The following is a 19548-nucleotide window of genomic DNA, read 5'->3' on the forward strand; positions in this document are numbered from 1 at the left end:
AAATGCATTTTAAAGAGAAGCTGCATACACCTTAAAAATCCTACCTTTGCTATGAAGAGTACTAAAACCAGCTACAAAAATAGACATTTTAATTTTCAATCAAAGGGAACCATGACTGGAGTGTGTTTGTTTGTTTTTAATCTTTCACTCTGCTCCCCTTCTCCTTTGGGGCTCCTCAATTTTATTTTTTTGTTTTCTCAGCAGGTTAACCAGGTGTCAGTGTTTAGCTAATAAGCGGGTGGCCACTATAAACTGCTTGTGCTGGACAGGCACAAAAGAATTGACTATTAGGACAAAATGTATTTAAGTTTTACTTTTAACAGATTGATATAATAGAAAGTCTCTGGAGATCAACCACTCATTAGCCTCCCTTTAGCCTTTAGCTTCCCCCTTCCCTCCAAATGCTCTTCCCAAGGTAGACATGCTGCTTGAAGCAGTTAGCTCTGGCTGCTTTGATTAGGCAAATAGGACTTAAAGTTGTCCTCAGTTGCTCTTCCCCTTCTCCTACTCCATTCAGGATAGGATCCGTGTCTTTTCCAGGTTGTGCCATCCTGCTCCTTCTTCTAACTTTCTTAGAGAAATGTTTGCTTTCCTCTTTCCCTTAATTCAAGATGCCAATGAGCAGTCAGTGATACCAATGCCCAATTCACATCTTATCATGCAAAAATATCATTTAAAACTGATAAAACTTCATCTAAAAGGTGGATGAACAAGTGTTGCTTTTTTGACTAACTTGATGTGGCGCCAAGGTGGAGATGAGGGTGGGATACCTGTAACTTCAGGCCTTTATAACCATGAAGTAACCACCATAATTTCCCTCAGGGGCTGCTAGCCAGCTGTCCGTGTATCTTTGGAAATCACCTTAGTATTTTGTCTCAGACCCAGAAAAGAGACAGAAGCCTTTTCACTACTCCTATCTCCCCATGCACATGCAAGTGCTTCAGTGAGTTAAATCACATTATTCAAAAGGACCAAAGCGAACTAGAGGAACATCCATTTAAGGAGCTTCTGAAAAGCTCTGCCACCTTCAACACCTCACAACTTACAGAGAGTCTCTTTGGCTTCTCAGCTCCCCTTGGGGTTCAGAGCGACTGAGCAAGCACCTCACCAACCGCTCTGCTGTCTCACCCAGAAAGGTTTCCCTCGCCCTGCTGGTTTCACTGCCCTTCCTTTTGCCTGGTTCTCTGTTGGGATGCAGAGCGGGTCCTGCCCTGGCTCGCCCAGCCTTCCCTTAGGTTTTCCTGAACCTACACTACACGTGTGAATAAAGGGTTTGCAGCTGAAACGACTTCAGCTCTGCAGCCTTCTGCAGATGCCCTTCAGCCCTGTCACCTCAGTTTTACCTGTGTTAGTCCAAAAGAGAAACATGAAATGCCTCTTAAATACCCTGGGGATTGATTTAGTGGGCACCAGAGGGAGGCGCAGGAAGGACGTATCTACACTCTTGCCCATCTCCATGTTTCTAGCTGGAGCGGTGCCTTTCCTACAGCTTTCACAAGTCCTACCAAGAGCTCCCAGCAGCACTTGGTAGAGAGGTGAACCCACTTCCCTGTACATGTTCCCACCTGCAAACACGTTTCTTCATGCGAAGATCAAAGTTCAGTTTCTGCAGGCCAGGTACAGGCTGGGGAACAACCCCCTTCTGCAGCTGCTCTTGTGCAGTTACAGAAATCAGGAGCAACTGTTTTAAAGGATTTAAAAGCTAGGAACGACACACACAGTTCCCATGATGGAAATGCTAGACAGCCAAAAGTCTCATGGAAAATTCAACCATTTTTCTAAAATAAAATATTTAGCTGGTTTTACACTTTCTGTGAGTAAAAAATATATATTTTTTCACCTTTGGGTGAAAGGGCTGAATGAGATGAGAAATATCACCAGCTTAAGATGCCTTTTTTCTTTAACTCTTGAGCGTATCCCAGCCGGCCTCGTGTCCCAGAGAGACATGAGGCCTCTGCTCGCGACAGCCGGGGCCGCGCCCACATGCACGAGCCCGTGCTCAGCGCAGGCTCCGCGAGAGCCGCACCATTTCTCACACAGACGTTGACGCCTTCAGGGCGCTGTGAAGTTACAGCCTTAGAGTAGTGCTACTTTCTCCCAAGTCGGTTAATAACAGGGACTTCTGCCAATAAATCTTACTACCTACCTGTTCCCACCTGAGAAGACCGACCTGTCTCCTACTCTGGCCTTGAATATGTTTTTAGGAATTTAGCTGGTCTTTCACGTAAACAGCAGCAAAACAAAACTTTGAGTGCAACTGAAAGTTATATTGCAAGATGTGCACGAATGGAGAGCTGATGAATCTGAAAAGCTTAGAAGATATTCTTTGGTACAGAAAATACTCAAATTGGGCCTTAGCGTTCAAGGAGAGGATTAAAGTGTGCTAGTTTAATCCCAAAGGACAGCTCTGGAGCCCTTCTTCCTCAGAAACGCTCTTACACAACAGAAGCTATTCAGAAACAGAAATGAAAGAGAGTATTTAGAAGGCTGATGAAATAATACAGACTTTTTATTTTAGAAGTACAGTACAAGGAAGTCTGATATTCTTTCAAATTATAAATTCAGTACCACAAAATGTACTGTGTAAAGACTCAAAAAGACATTATAAACTGTGGTCTTGCTCTAGTTGGTATTACGAATCCACTGATCTCTTATCTAACCCTAAATTCCTCCTCCAGTAAGAGAAAAACTTTCCTGTCCTCAGTTGCTGATTTTCATTGTGCCATTAGGTTCTGATTCCTGCCCCAAAATGCTTTTTAGCTGCTGCTCACGGGCAGTCATGGCCCTAATAGCCAGGGATAGCTGGTGTCCACAGGAGTACACTTACCTCAGACTTCTTTGACTGTAATCGGACATCTGAGTTTGCCAGGCATTTTGGGGGGTACTTTATGAGGTAAGTAAGAGGCATCTCTTATTTATGTATGTCTATAGTGCCCCTGATCAGGAAAAGGGGCTCCTTGGGTAAGTCTGCCTCTCCCCAGGCCTCAGGACAACACTCATTTCTTACAACAAGTTCCTCCAAGCAACACAAGCACACCCTGGTCACCGCACCCTGCCTCCCTCCCACAGCATTACACACCACTGTGTTGCACATAGCGCTAGCACAAACTTATTAAATCAGTGTTGCCTATAAATTGCAATAGATAATCTAAAGAGGAAGAAAATAAATCCCCCAGGAAATATACTTATCACAGAAATCTAGACATTTATATTGACTTTGTTGGCATTAAGATAAATGAATATTTTCTTTACGTCTCATCCTTTTCCAGAAGCCTAACCTACTGTTTCTTGTTCTCACCACCACAACCCTCTAATGCTAATACTGCTTTAAGGCTGTGATTTTTAATTAGTAAGTGCGAATATCAGAATTACAGTATGAAATCTTTACAACTTTTCTTGCCAATCCCATCAGTCGGTATGACCTGTGCCATTGTTAGGACCATGGAACAAACTCCGAAGGCATGTTTTTGGTTGTCATAAAGTACTTTTATTTTCATCTCTTTCTGATGTTCCTCAAAGAAATTTAGATGAAATCATCCATTTTGAAGAGTGTGGGAATATCCACTTTGATATAGGATACCATTCCCCAAGGTTTGATAATTTCTTGAGTATGAGGTTGTGGGCAGGTAGCAGCCAATAAACCTATTTATCAAGGCTAACTAGTATGTCCCACACAAAATTTATAGCTGTTTATCGTTCAAATATATGAGTGAAATGTGATATTAACAGAATTAAAAACAAGCAAACAAAAAAATCTAACAAACTCCATTTTAGATCTGTTTACACTGTGGCTGACAATAGGGCCACTTTCAGTTTCACCAAAGGCAGTATCACATGTCTGCCATGACTCCAACAAAGCCTGAAACTCCCACAAACAGGACCAAGTCACTTACTAGCTCAAGTACTACGGTGCTTCAAGATCTTAGTTTGGGTCTTTTAATTTTTTACTGAAGAAATACAAAAATAATCAGATTTATATATATATTTGCATTTAAAAGGAAAAAAAAAGGTCCTGACAATTGCAAAATAGGTCCTGACAATTGCAAAATACAAATCCCTTGTTCTTTTTTTTTAAAAAAGTAACAATAATCCAAAACAAATTATTTCTCCAAATCTCAAAAAGAACCCCGTCATGTTTTCAGAGGACACAAGCGATGCTTTAATGCCTAGGTTTAGCAAAAATGTGTCAGATTTTTCTCCAAGCCTAAAGACTAAAAACATCTTGTTCTTTCAGCCAGGATTTTCCAGGGACCAAAATAAACATTAGAAATCTGTGTGAAAAAACAACTATCTTACCTTGTGAGTCTGTGGTAGGAGAAGATATCTTTGGATATCCTACAAAGCAAAAGTAGCACGTGTTACTCAGAGGATAACGGAGTACATTAGGACAAAATATCAGTGCAGACCTCTTAAAAAAAAAAAAAAGGACTTTTGTTACCAAATAGAACTCACTCAACATCTCTGATTAGTGTTAAACTGGGGTGACCACGGCAAAGCAAACCAAACTCATATTACAGCATACTGAGTTTCCTGTGAGTACCATGGTAAGAAAAGACGGTTTAAATTTCCCTAGTGGCAAACACTGTTGCAGTTACCAAGGCTTTTACATGAGCTCTGTTGACCTCATGCCTTGTGCAGCCTTGGCAAAGGCAGCAGAGCTGGCGCTGAACATGTTCCCCGTTTCTGTAGCGGCTGGAGGCTGTGAAGGGCCGTTTGCAAGTCACCTCTGCCATGAGCCCATTCCAAGCTGCAGTAGCTTGGGTGTCCACCGAAAGCTAGAATGGGTGTCCACCAAAGGCAGAGGCACCTGGTAGGGTCCAACAGAGCTCAGTGCCACCCCTCTAGCAAGACCTGGCGCATTGTTTGTGGTTACCCTCCCTCAGGTTTGGGTTAATTTAACCCTCTCACCTGGTGCTCCTGCATAGCCCTCAGCAGAAGGCATGGTGCTGTGACCCGCCTGCCCATCCACGCTCCAGAGCCGTCCTCTCCCGGACATCGCCACAGTGCCAGGAGGCCCCGCCTCTCCGGTCTCCAAGATGATGCCCGTCGTTCCCGGCAGCAGCGGCACAGCTGCGGAGCCCGGCAGCCCCGGGCGCGGGGCAGGTCTCGGGTGCAGGGGGACCCTGTACCGCGGCGGCTGCGCTCGGGGCCGCGACGGTAGCAGCGAAATGCCGGGTTGTGGCTGCACGGGGGGTCGCGGTGGCAGGGGCTGCCGGGGTGTTTCTGATCGCCCTTTGAAGTGTGTGGAGAAGAGGAAAGGTAGATAGTTATTCACCTAAAAGAGCATGAGATAGCATTGTGCAATTTATGTAAAACAAATCCTGTAAAATGAAACAGGTCTTGATGCAAGGCCATTTTTTCCTCTCCAATTAAGGACTGCATTGGAGAAACTCTGTTCCCTCTTGAAATCCTACACCTTTCCCTCTTCCTTGGAGTGTGTCACAGGACAAGCAGTGAAGACCACTCGGCGAATCTCCAGCAGACAGGACAAACAGTGGCAGAAATAACCTGTGGACGTTCACCAACTATAGCTCGGACTGTGTCCATAGCGCTGGCTCTGTGCTACTGCTACCTCTTGCCACTGCCTTCACCTTGGTTCCATGCTGTTCATGCTGCTGTTCCTCCTGCCTTTGTTTTAATTCTTTTGACCTCCTCTTCCTCCCACAGCTCTCAATCCTATCTGATCTTTTAGCATGACGATAAAAAAGAAAAAGGCTACCACAGGGGAAAAAAAAAAGGAGCAAATGAACACAGAGTTAGATATTTTTTCCCCTACTTTGAAAAGCAAGGAATTTTAAATTCCAAGTACTTCCATTACAAATATTTTCTGACAATAAAGGGAGAACCCTAGGATAAAATTTACCAGAAAGATCCTTATTGTCTAAAGGGAAGAGATACCATTAAAGAACTTTTCCAGTAGGGCAGCCAATGCATCTGACGTCAGTGTTGAATACTGCTGACATGGTTACATTAGTATATCTGGTCCAGTTCAAAACCCTTTATGAGAATTACAACATATTCATAAAAATGTAGCTCTAGATGAAAGGTAAGGATGAAAAGTCCTCCTAAGTGTGAAGTTACTTATGTCTAAATTAAGAATAGAAATTTACAAATTATTTCAGCAGGTACAATGACAAAACTTTCATATGTAAGTTAAAAGAATTAACCTGTCTAAATGCCCATTCCAGAGACCATAGTAAAAAAGAAATCTTTCTAAATCAGCAGTAGTTATTTTGGTTGCATTTTGTGACTGAAATATGTCTTTACACATAGAAATGGAAGTGAAGGTTTCTGGACCATTGTCTTCTTGCAAATGGATCTGAAGCAACTGGTCACTCCAGAGATGTTTGCTGAGATCCAGTGTGGAGACCATCAGCCCAAGCCCCAGCACTGAGAATGAAGCTGCCCTGTTGCCAGTTGTTCTGAATCCTCACGAGAGTCAAAACTTAGACAAGTTAACGTACCACAGAGGTGAAACTTTCCAAGCAATTCTACCCACAAGCCATCAGACTACAAAATGAAATGTTCATTTCCTACAGACTAACATTCGAATTACTTTTGTAAGCATCCAAGAATTAAAAATCATATAAAAAATTCTGAAGGAGACCCTGGAGTGTGCAAAGGAAGAGTTTTAGTTCATTCTTTAGTCCAAAAGAGTTGTTCTATTTATCCCAATAAGACATCTGTCCACAGTACATAGATTTAGACCTGCTGTTATTCAACTGAAATCTTTCAATTAAGCTCCCTCAAAACAGATATTGGCTTAATATTCTTTTATCTTGGTATGTTTGTACTTGCCATTTCTCTTGTCACTTAAACTGTGCTTTATTAAGGCAACAACTTGGGCAGACACAGAGAAAATGATGTGCTTGTTTTTCTGAGCCCTTAAAAACAATGAAAATCTTGAATCCTGTATCCTGTGCAAATTGCTTCCTTGCACGCAACATCAATATTTCAATAAATTTACTTTTTTTCACAAAAGAAAGAAATTCCAACATATCCACCACATCTATATAAAGCTAAAACCAAATTTATCTGCATAAGGTTTATGTTAAAGTGCCAATAATCAAATGTGTGTCGGAGTTGAAAGGGATCTGCCACTTCTGCTTGCCTTTTTGGTCTCTTCTATTGACAAAGTACTAATAAATCACTAGACAAAGATGATAACACTGGAGCCACCCTATCTTGACACTGAATTACATAACATGTGTTTTCAATTCAGGGAAGTAACACGAAAAAAATGAATCCCTGATGAAGCTTGGGGTGCGTTTAGCTGGACCTGCTGAAGCTTTGCCAAGGAGCTTACAAAACAGATATCTTTCCTGCTATAACGAAAAAAAAAAGCTGGACAAGCAAACAAACAACAACGTTTAGCTCATTATATAGCTGAAAACCATGACACTATCTTCAGCAGCTGTCTTCTCACTGCTCTGCTTATCATCATCAGTATAACTGGAGACTTAAGTCATCCGGTCACGCCGAATATTCCCTGTTATCCACTCTTTTGCTCTCAGATGCCACTCAGTAACTTCTACATGAAAAAGGTTTCCCTTTCAAGTTTAAAATAAGAATAATTTCATTTTCCTTCCTCTCTTAAAAATGATTTTATTCTATTTACTTAGCAAGGGCGTTTCAAACTCCCCTGAAGAAAGAATCATTTTGCAGGAAGCCCCAGGCACACCCGAGGCGGCTCTCTGGGGTTCGGCGCTTTGTGACACGGCTCTGTGATGACCCGCGCTCACCAGCCCAGCGCGGGGCACGCAGAGAGCAGCTGCGCAGAGCAGCCCGGGAAGCGAGGGCTCCAGCGAGCGCACTCGTGAGAAGCCCAAAGACATCACTTGAATGTTCTCACAGACGCCAGAGACCCGCTTGTTCACGCACAAAGTGCCGCTCTGTGCGAGCTGGCGGGGAGGCTACAGAAACCAGCTATACGGCCCTTTCTTACTTGCGCTACCACGTGAAGATTTTATGCTGCCCTTTAAAATGCTGTTATTTAGAGCAGCCATTTGTTTTCTCAAACGGCAACTTCAGCAGTCAGTAGTTAGCTGTTATTCTTGAAATGCTTCTACACAGATAACTTCCAGAGGATTTGTAGTTTCAGTCAGATCATCACAACCAAACTACAATCCCAGCACAGTATCCGGCCACAGACCATGCTTCTTCCAGCTACAGAAAACCCTGATGAATCTGTATGAATAGGCAGGAAATTATATAGTAACTTTTATAGATAACAGAACAACCCTGCCACCTTATTTAATGACGAAAGATGTTGCATTACCTTCATCTAAGTAATAAAAAAGGCTTTTGACCTCTAGGTTTGTGTCTGACATATGATTATTCACTAACCCATCATCCCAGTTTGGACTGAGTCACTTCTCATAATCTCAGATCCGAAACACCTTCATAACAAAATCTGAGGAAAATACAGCCACGTTCTTGACTTCAGAGTCTCTTGACTGTGCTCAGGTTTATAATATGTCGGACTTGGACTGCTTGGTAAAATTCTGTATTATAATTCCTGAAGTATCTCCTTGCATTCTGTCTTAAAACAACTGTGTAAGTAGTAACTTGTTTTTGTTACAGCCCTCCCCGGGTCAAATGACCTCATGTGAATGCTATGATACGTTGGCAAACACTGCCTATGAAATCCAACACTGAGATACAGTCAGAATCAAATGCCTCCATTTCAGATAATACAGGTGCTGGGGAAGATGCTGCAGCCACATGGATCATGAATTTAAATCCTGAACATAATTCTCACAGCCAAGGACAGACCTTCGATGCACTGACCCCAAGCAGGACATAAAACCAGAGTGAGCCCTACCTAACGCACAGAAAGGGGTTTCCAAGCTACTTCCAAAAAAAGGCCACCTTGCCAAAAGCTTCCTGGAACTCCAACTATCAAAACCTACTCAGGCTGCTCTGCTAGATGGTGTTATTTTAATTGGAAACATTCTGGGACCAAGTATGTGCATTATGAATCCTTCAGAGGCCAGGGGTACTCTCAAGCAGAGAGTGGAGTTCAGAAAATACTTGTATATCTGGAATCCAACAGCAAAGACTTTTCCCAAGGTTCCTAAAAACTGATGGTGGCTGGAGAGCTCTGCCTTGAAACCACATTACGCCGTGGAAACCCAGGCACGCTCCGGTGCTGCAATGCTGTAGCAGGGGCTGATGGACACCACCCGTGAGGCTGCTGGGACACCTGCTTCGAATAGCAGGAGGCAGATTACTCTGTGTACCTTGGCTCCCTCCCCAATATCAGTCCCTAGAGCAATTTTTTGAGGGTGAGATGGATGAGAAATAGGATTACGTAAATACATTATATAGCATTTTAATGTGTCTTTTTTCAAGATCTAGGGGTGAAGTCCTAACCTTGAAGAGAGTCAAGATTTCACCAAAGGAAATGTCTGAGAAATATATTTGCTCTGTTCCCATTCATTTCTCTTAAAGGAAGGGAAATGCTGTTTTTGTTGTTTGTTTGTTTGTTTTTTAATTTAATACAAAAGCTTCTTAGCTCAGAAGGATTTTGTGTCAAGTACTACAACATGTTGGGTTTTAACAATTAACTACACAAAGCAAATGCACCCATCATAGGCTTTCAGGACTCTGCCTCAGAGTGCGAAGTCTTTGCTTCCACTCAGAAATCATTTTTAGACCCTTCAAGTAACACAACTTCTTCGTTGAAGCAGGACCCCTCACAGCAATGTATCAGATCTCCCTCAGCCTGCGGCAGCTGCAGCAACCCACAAGTTTTTCACTCGGCGCCGCTTTTTATGATCTGGAGCCAATCACAGAAATTGGTCTCTTTCCTGCTGCTCTCCTAACAACTGAATTCATGCTGCCCTTTAAAAGCGGATTCTTCCCAACTGCACCCAGGAATCCATGCAGGGCTGGCCAGCCCAAAACTTCTCATCCTATTCTTAAAGGAATAAAATGTCAAATTAAAAGAAACCAAAGTCTGCAATGTTCTTTCTGGCAAGAGAAATCTACCTCACGTTTGAGACAGTAATTCTTGTTATGTGAAATTTATCTCGTGGGTATACAGAGTTTAGAATAGAAGCATATTCTGTGTTTCACAACTAATTGAAAAGTTCAATTTCAAACTGAATTTCAATTTCAACTGAAGCTCGATTTCAACCTCTATATCCTATGTTTTTCAGTGATGGTAACAGAAGTAGGAACCCATCTTCCTTCTGTTAAGCTTGGGCTCTTTCAGAAAAAGTCTTATCAGAGCAGACTGAATGGCACCAGATGAGGCCCCTGCACCCTCACATGCACATCAAGGTTCCCCAGTGTCTCTATGTCCCTGCCTTGCTCTTTGCAAGGTGTTACCATCTCATAGCAGTGTAAGCCAAAGGGAAAGTGCCTCTGCTTCTCAGGAGCGCTAATGCAAACCTTAAACCACCCGTGAAGGTGGATTTGGGTGAACATGCTAAGTGGCTGGCATGTGAAAATATTCCCCACTGGGGTGTGAAATATTGCCAACTATGTGGTGGGAATACAAACTTCTGGCACAGCTACGAAGGAGAAATCTTAAATGCTACACCAAGATTTGCCAAGAGCCTGTTTGTGAAAATCCTCAATCAAAGAGTAGATGCTAATTATAATCATTAATTCATTAAGAACAAAACTTAGAGGGCTAATCTTATAGGAATAGTCATTATCGTAAATTTGGATTCCTTTTACTTCAGTTTTCTCCCTTTACTTTTCTCTCTTTACTTTTCTCCCCTGAGAAATCAGAAATAATTTCACACAACAAAACAAAACAAACAAAAGGAAATTAAAGATAGTTAACTTGAATAATATCCATAGATAATTATTATTTAAAACTAATTTTAATTTCACAAACCAAAAATACTATTTTTTCCTTCACCTTTCTTTTTTGAAATACTTTTCAATATAATAGAAGTACAAATTTCAATACAATTTTTTTTCCTCCCTTGTTCCTTGCAGGTCCTCTGCAAGTGATTCAGAAAATGCTAGCAGAAAACAAAGAAGATATTAAAAGGAAAAGAAAAAAAAAACACTTACTTGTGCCAGGCTGAGTTTTCATCATGTCTTCAATGTCTGTGGTGATTTTAGAGACCTGACTGTAAAACTGTTGGACAGAATTTTTGAGACCAGAAATATCTCTGGAGTGGGATGTTATAGTTCCATTCATCTCACGGATGCAGTTCCATAAGCTGCTCACATGCTTATTCAGACCTTCTTTTATCCTCTGCAAGCTACCCGAGACGGAGTCCAGCTTGCCACAAACTTTTTCAACACGGGAGACTCTGCTGTCCACATCTGAAACACCCTCCTGGATACCCTGGGTCTTCTCCTTACATTTGCTAAGATCATTCAAGACTTGGTCATTTAATTGCTCTAGTCTGTCTTTCACTTCAATACAGCAATTATCGTTAGCATGAGCAGTCTGATTTGCAAGTGTCCTCTGCATTTGATCAATTTTTCGAGAGACACCTCGTTGTGTTTTTTTACAGGTAGAATTGACACCCATAAGTTGCTCCCTGCAGTCAGTTAAGCCACCTTGAAGACTTTTCATCTCTTTATCCATGACATTCAGACTATACCGGAACACACGCAAGTCTCTCTGCATTTTCTGGATGTCACGCTGGTTACCCTTAATTAAGTTAAGCTTCTCATTTAAAGTGCTGTTTAAAGACTGCAGAAGAACAGAGTTGTCCTGTGTTTTCAAGAGCAAGTGGTTGTATTTGTTGCTACAGTTTTCTATCTCTTTATGAAGGTCCTCTGCATCTTGTGGTGCAGACTGGCACTTCTGCCCACAAAGGTGTTCGAGAGACAGTAATTTGTTTCTCAGGAGATTCATCTCTGCAGTAAATTGTTCATTTACAAATCCAGAGTCACTGGGCAGGATAGGCCCGGGGCTCATATATATTCCATCTGGGTCCGTGGTGTTAGCAATCTCCAAAATAGTGCCACCTAGTCTGTCTTCCAGCGCCCGTAGCTTTTGATCAAACAAGTCTCTCAATTCGTCTACTTCAGCAGCTATAGTGCCTCGGAGAGTTTCTTCAATGTAAAAGCAATGTTCCTCAGCATTTCGCTCTGTAACATTCATCCTTGCATCTAGCTCCTCCAGTCTCTCACCAAACATGTCTTCTAAATCCGGAGTTGACAATCGACTGATTTCATTATCTATTCTGACATTCAAGATCCTGTGTGCCTCTGCAACTCTATCAATCTTCCTATCTAAATCATTAATCCATTGGTCATAGTCACTTCTACCACCCTCTTTGCAACAGCTGGACTGGTTGGATGGAATCTGAGTTCGAAGAGTATTTATTTCTTTCCTCAAATCATTTTCCTTTCCTTTTATAACATCAATTATTCCTAAACAGTTATTTTCATTGTCATCACATTGCTGCTGGATATCCTGAAGTTTGTATTCACAGGAGTTCTTCAGATCTGCCATTTTCTTTTCAAATCCGTCTAGTATTTCCTGTCTGAGTGACTCAAATTTTGAGTCTATATAGTCCTTGTATATATTGTCACTAGGCAGTGTTATTGTAGGTCCTTGTGCTGCCTCCTGCAGTTGTTTCAATTGCCCTTCATAGCCTTTTACTTTTCCATTCAATTCTTCCAGCTGGTCATTCCTGATCTTCAAAGTTTCTTTGACCTCAGCTAGCTCAGACTTGATATCTTCCATTTCAAAATCAATAAAAGGGTCTTTGTGGTCTCTACTGTTGAAAAGTCCAGGCAGACGAATAGTGTCTGGTTCACCACCAACTGCACTGTCTGGCCCTGGGCGGTCATAAAGGTTGTTCAGCCAAGTGACCAACATCTTACTAGCATCTTCTTGCACTGTCAGCTTTAGGTTTTCATTCACACCTGCCAAGGAGGACTGGAGATCAAGAACTGACCGTGTGAGTCTGAATAGCTCTTCCTCAATAAACTGCATTTTCTTCTCATATGGTGGAGGTTCTGGTACTTCTGTTGGCTCTGCATCTGTTTCAAAGAAATAACACAAAATCTGGATATTAATAATCTTAATGGTATCCATTTTGGTTCAGCTGAGGCTAATTTTACTTTTATTTAAAGTCAAATAATGCTTTGAAATGTATAATGCTCATCCCTTTTTTTTTCTAGTCTTATTTCAGAGTTTATCAAGTAACTCCAAAAAAGTTTTAAAACACTGGCCAATTTCTGACAAGATACTACAATGGCAAGTAATAAAAAAAAACAGAAACCCTCCCTATTCAAACATGAATCTAAGCTATAGTATAAGTCATTATATATCCTTATACAACACCGTATAACTGTCTCAGGGTCACTGCATCTTTATAAACAATAATTTAGCATGTTCTGCTCCTGCACTCCCATTGAAGACTTCAGTAGCAATCATTTACATGTACAAAGCAGATTTGTGCTCCAATATTTTGCTGAACTGATGTAAAAGTACATATACTGGACTGGGTTCTTAAGGACATTACAGTTGCCACACTTGTTTTAAAAATATCTGATTATTTCAGACGTATTTAAGTAAATATGTATAAAAGCATAAGCTTTGCACATCCAAAATGATTAGATTATAACAGCACGGGCACTACCTCCTTTAAATGAAAACAAAACCAAAAAAGCAAACAGCAGGATTCTGCCTGAAATTTAATTTTTAATTAACATAATAATCAGTTAATAAGGTTGAAATCATCCCTCCAATCCATTTTTCATTGGCAGTGCCTCAGCTGCAAGTGAAGGTGAAGCTAGAAATATGACATGTAAAAAAATGAAAGATCAGAGGACACTGTGCACAGGAGCAGCAGAATCCCCACCACTGCAGGACAGATAAACATTGCAAGGAGTAGAGGAGATACGGCTGAATGGATAAACTGGCCTTGTAAAATCTCTCCAAACCCATTTCAAGGATTCTCTGACTCAGTAACAAGGTACTATTAAGTCAAAATACTGAGTATGAGCTGAAATTATGATCTAATATAAATCATACTTCTGATGAAGTACATTAAACATTACTGTTTAGTTTAACCAACTTTAACGCCATTTTAATGTGTACACTCCTAATGTATAATGTGTATACAAACACTTCTATGTATAAATACTATATATCTTTGCCATTACGTACCAGTGGATAAACTCCATACGTCAGGTATTATCCTAATTTTGATTTTGCATGCTATCTTTTATTCGGTTTATAAATCAGAGAGCTTTGCACAGTTAAGGGATGCTACTGCAAATGAGAAACCAAAGTAAAGAAGTAAATATACATCTTTTAGCTAGGTCAGAAAAGAGACACAGGCTTCTAGTATTAGAAGGGCTATCTCAGATGACAAGCAAGCAGATCAGGATAAGAAAAGTCTCGCTTCAGATTATCACTAAATTATGCTGGAGTGTTGTTAATAGTTATATTTTCTGGCAAAATAATTTTGCCACTGGTGTATCTAGCTATGAATACTAGATACACATTAGAGAGCAATGCTGAGACAGTGTTTGAGGGAGACATAGGGAAGCTTTCCTAAACTGGATTTCAGCTTGAAGACATTAAAAAGAAATTAGGAAGTCACAATGTCCCTATTCAAGATCGGCAGTGTGACCTGTGTTGATTTAATAAACACACGTACACACACACACCAGAGCTACTGCAGTTGTAGCTATGACATAGACACTTGCCTATTTTTGCATTGCAATGTAGTTCTTATGGGATTTTAGTCATATAACGGAAAATCTTCAGACATAAACTGTGCCAGTTACGTAAAGATACCACAATATTTTCTTATCATCTATTGGAAGCAATATTTTAGATGAGCTAAAAAATATGTGAAGGGTCTATTTCTAGAGCTTTTGTAGACTACCTAAGACTGTTTTAGAACCATCTCTGCAGTTCCAATTCATCCTACACAAAAACTGCAAGTGGAAAACTGATCAAGCGCTACATGCAACATGAATCTGACGAGGTGAAAAAATCCTTCAAAAGGAAGTATTTTCAATTGAGAAGAGGCACAAGATGCAGTGACTGCCCTCCTCTTAGCCTTTCAGAAGGCAGTTTCTTATACAAAGATCATTCACTTATTAAGATACTATCACATCATATGGCACTACTGGTAGCACCGTATAGCATTACAATTTGTACCTGTTTTTTTTTTTCCTTTTAGTGATGATTTCTCTCAAATGTATCTTTTTGCTGTACATTTGGGAAACCAGAAAAAAAACGGTGTAAATTCTTAAAACAGACCATCTTGACACAAAGATTTTCCTGAAGCACTGGTAGCCAGGTACTATTTACGGCCACCCACCAATCCATTCCTCGTGAAATTCCCTGTATCACGACTGTTACTGGATGGCTACATTTTCTTAACTCTGCAGTATCCTGCATATGGTTTTTGCACCTTCCAGTAGTAGAGTTTAACCCATAATGGTACCTATACTTCAAAGTGACAAGAGAAGAAACTAGACATGACCATGCATACCAAAATTCAAAGAAAACGTTACCCAAGCCTTTCTTCACAACAGCTTTTGCTGGTTTTGTGGGATGACGGGCGCTGTTGGGCTGCTCTGGGCCTTCTTTGCAGTCTGCACCTCTGTACCCGGGACAACATCTCCATTCCAGCTCTGTTACTGTCTTATATGCAACCGTGTATCGAGGCCGGAAACTCACTCGGTATCTGCCGAGAAAAAGATTGTATTTTAAATGATCTGTAGCCAATGCTGCTATTCAGATTAAGCTTAAATTTAAAGCAGTGTTTACGTTTTATGAAATTCAAATCATTTATTTTTACCTTCAAACATCAAAGGAAGAAACTTTTTTGTCTAGCTTTGAAGTTCGCGGCACTCAACACAGCCACGTCAGAGAGAGCAAACACGGCCACGGCCACGGGGGCTTTGGTGTTTGACCAGAGTGAAGAAGCATTGGGGGCAGAGACGGTTCATCTTATCATGCCCAGAGTAACAGTAGCTACCAGGGCAAATATCACTCTGCATCTTCAGAACCCCTTTTCCTAACTGACTCCTTTTCATCACAAACCCAGGCACATCGTTGACATCAAAAACACTTCTGCCTACTTCATCCCACTTGTCTTTCTACAGTCTCCACTTAAAACATTCCTCATACTCCATATGCGCAGGGCAGTCAACACGAGGAAGGACACTCTGGCAACAGAAGAAAGTTTGAGAGCACGAGTCAGATAAGAACATGAAAGGAGTCAGATGAAAGACTAAGACTAATCAAAGAACGAACTCATCCCAACTTCACCATCTCAATAATGGTGAAGAGGATCTTCGGGTCAAACCTGTGCATGTGTCTCATACATACAGCCTTCTGTTAATTAACTTAACCACTGATTAACCACTCAAAAGTCAATAAATGACTAACTGATTTTGAATGTACTGCTTTAATCAAAAGCTTCTCCCATAACTTTCCTTGTATCATATATGGCATGCTCAACTACAGCCATACGATATGAAATCTTACCATACCAAAAACAAAAGTCATTATGAAAACAGAGACAATTTGGGAAGTAATTCATTTCAGGTTGAGAGATAAGGAAAATACACATAATACAGCTGAGTTCTATAAACTGGTATATTTGGAACACACATTCAATAAAAGCAAAAAAAAAACCCCTCAGGTTTAATTCAAATCCCTTGCTGTAAAGAAGACTAAAAACCTACTGCACTTCCAGATCTTTTTTTTACACTATTTTAGATTAGAACTAGAGTTCTAATTATGAACTAACCTTTTTTATTTATTTTTACATGCTCAAAATAGGATATATGAAACAGCTGTAGAGTGCACTCAAACTCGTAATTACTTTTACAATTTTCACCATAACATCTGTCAAATCTTGCTTACAAATGTGAAGCACGGAAATCCCAAGGTCAAGTGCTTTAAAAATAAATAAATGAATGAATTGGAAAGAGCGCTATTGGAAAGGACAACATCCCGGCCACCCAAGAACTTCCTTTTCCTCCTCCCTTATCTAAAGTATTGAACCACGTCTTGCACAGGTTATTTGGGTATGATTCCTTTCCTTTGAACTAGTTGCTGGAGTCAGAGGAGTGACAGGCGTAGCTGGATGTTTTAGCGTTTTGAAGTGGTTTAAGAGCCATTACACTCTCTCTCGCAAACATATAATCGAAATACAAACTTTGAACTTCTACATCAATTTTCAGATGCTGGAAACAGCAGTAGAGACTTTCCTGATTTCCACAAAGCACTTAACTGCTCTAAACTTGGTGCATGTTCCTTTCTGTACTTCTGGGGCCAAATTCTTTTCTGAAAATTAAGTTATTCTGCCTACCTTCAACATTAAGAGATATAGCTGAACTGAACTTACTTTATAAAAGGGAAAAAAATATCTTTTACACAACATACACTCTTCTTTGCTCAAGCAGAACGAGGACTTTGCTTTTACTATATCTGTCATTGTCATCTTTGATGAGTTTCTCTTTGCACGCCTTCTCTACAGTCACCTTGATCAATGTGGTCACCTTGAAATGACTGCAAAACTTAGGCACGTGTAAACTGAAAGAAGGAGGAGCAGAATTCCAGGATGTTGCTAGGACACAACAGTCTAACACTATTATATTATTGTTTCAACTTAGACAAAACTAAGCAAAACGTGACTTACCTTTAGGAAGCATATCTTAAAAATATCCTGTAGTACTAAATATTTAAATAACACAGGCTTGGGAACTACCAGAATATATGACAAAATATGTGCTTATTAACATTTGTAGCATATTTTGAATAAAACCACTCAGTCATTCACATTTCATGTCAGAACACACAAAATACACGCAGTGTTGCAGGAAAGAAAGTGCCACTATACTATTGCCTCTCAATACTGGGCACAATAAAACATGGCTATTTCTGATGTTTTATCATGTTCATGTGATCCTTTACACAGTCACCTGACAAAGCAACTTTAGTCAAAAAGATCCACAAAAGTTTCAAAGTTTCCGCTTCCGTGTCTGTATATGTAGTGTAGGCTATTTTCTAATACCTGTAAATGTAGTTCGGGCTATTTTTGCCTCCACAAAAGTAATTACAATTATTTTACAACTGTCTCAAAGATAGTATTTTTTTTCCTAATGTGGTTAAAAAGAAAAAGTTTTGTGCCTATTCACTCCATCTATGTGCAAACTTCTAGTCTAAGATGGTCATATTTCTTGGTGAGTTGAGCTAAGCAATACAAAGGAACTCATTCTTCGAGAAAGCTGGAACAAAGAAGACGACTGACTTCAACAGTCTATAATCTTTCCTCACCAAAAAAAAAAAAAAAAGCTGTATTTTTAGGAGTCTTTCCATTGCAGGATTATAACCACCAATGCCTACTACTTTTGCTATGAATTCAATGTGCTGACCAAATGACGAAAAAAGAAATTCAGAACAATAATGCACTATTAAAACTCTACATTTAATATCTGAATATTTCAGAAGTGACATAAAATAAACTTGTACAATGTGGCAATAGTTTTCAAATATTCTTATTCTTTGAGAGAAAAGTGTTTTTCTTTCAAAAATATCTAATTAAAAATGCATGTTTGCTGCAAGTGCTGAACGTTTTGACTTGGGAACGTACTATAATTTTCTCATGGTGCTAAACCACAGGAGGAAACAGTTAGCACCGCTATTTGGAATGTCACCTAATAACGATAAAACAAATCAGAAACATTTGGACGAAACTGATGGGAAAACATATGGCTCCGTTGTGTAACAATTCTAGCATTAAGTGTTTAGGGAAATGCAAGGAGATAAGCACCACCACATCCTCACTGAGAGAAAGGGACCGCAGAGGCAGTACATGTTCCTAAATAAGCAGTGGACTGTGTTTGTTCTGAGTGCAAAATGTACAGCTTGGCCCGAAAGTCTAGAGCCACTGGGACAGGTTCAATAACTTCAGCAGAATCCTGATCCTATTGAATGTAAGCTAACTAATCTTCACTATATAATGCTTTTATGGAATGTAGATCCTTTTGCAAATGCCATAAGGCATTTTGGGCATTTTGGGCATTTTGCATGTCCCAGTCATCCAAATCTCCAATAGCTGAGCAGTGGGAGTGCAAGAGGAACACACAAAAAAAATCACCAACAAAACTCCAGAATGCTACCTATAGGATGTAATTAAATGCAATCATATTTTGAGCAATTATTTTTTATTCCGCAAAATTTCCACTGAAAATATACCTAACATAGCCATTTATCTCACACAGTTACTAAACTAGAACCATTTAATCTCTCTCTCCTTTTTTTTTTTTTTTTTTATTATTTCCCATGAGTCAAGGCCTAACTGCAGCCCCTAAAAACAGTGGCAGAAATTCTAGCTGCAGTGAAATCAAGGAGACTTTAGCAATTGTCTGGACTAGTGTGATTCAGCACACTTGAAATTCAGATGCCTACACGGTAAGCACTGACACTAGATGTCTGTATTTCCATCATGTCCAGCAGTCACATAGACAACACAACCAGTGGAGTCTAACAAGCATTGCAGCTCACTCCTAAGTAATTATTTACATCTTATTAACTAAACATCATGCTGGATACACCACCCTGTATTGGCTAGTTGCTCCACC

At 40.2% G+C, this 19548-nt stretch overlaps 1 protein-coding gene across 1 annotated transcript in view; it reads right to left on the minus strand.

Moving 5' to 3' along the window:
* EMILIN2 (elastin microfibril interfacer 2) overlaps positions 1–19548 on the minus strand; it is a 28676-nt gene that overhangs the window by 2018 nt on the left and 7110 nt on the right. Inside the window, exons 3-6 of the mRNA XM_088524085.1 lie at positions 15466–15638; positions 11035–12969; positions 4909–5232; positions 4297–4335 (exon numbers count right to left, since the gene is read on the minus strand). Coding sequence (XP_088380211.1) covers positions 4297–4335; positions 4909–5232; positions 11035–12969; positions 15466–15638 — 2471 coding nt within the window. The remainder of the gene's footprint in view (positions 1–4296; positions 4336–4908; positions 5233–11034; positions 12970–15465; positions 15639–19548) is intronic.

This window comes from Tinamus guttatus, unplaced genomic scaffold (genome assembly GCF_059628265.1).
Source record: "Tinamus guttatus ecotype Peru unplaced genomic scaffold, ASM5962826v1 Tinamus_guttatus_pri_ptg000203l, whole genome shotgun sequence".
NCBI classification, from domain to species: Eukaryota; Metazoa; Chordata; class Aves; order Tinamiformes; family Tinamidae; genus Tinamus; species Tinamus guttatus.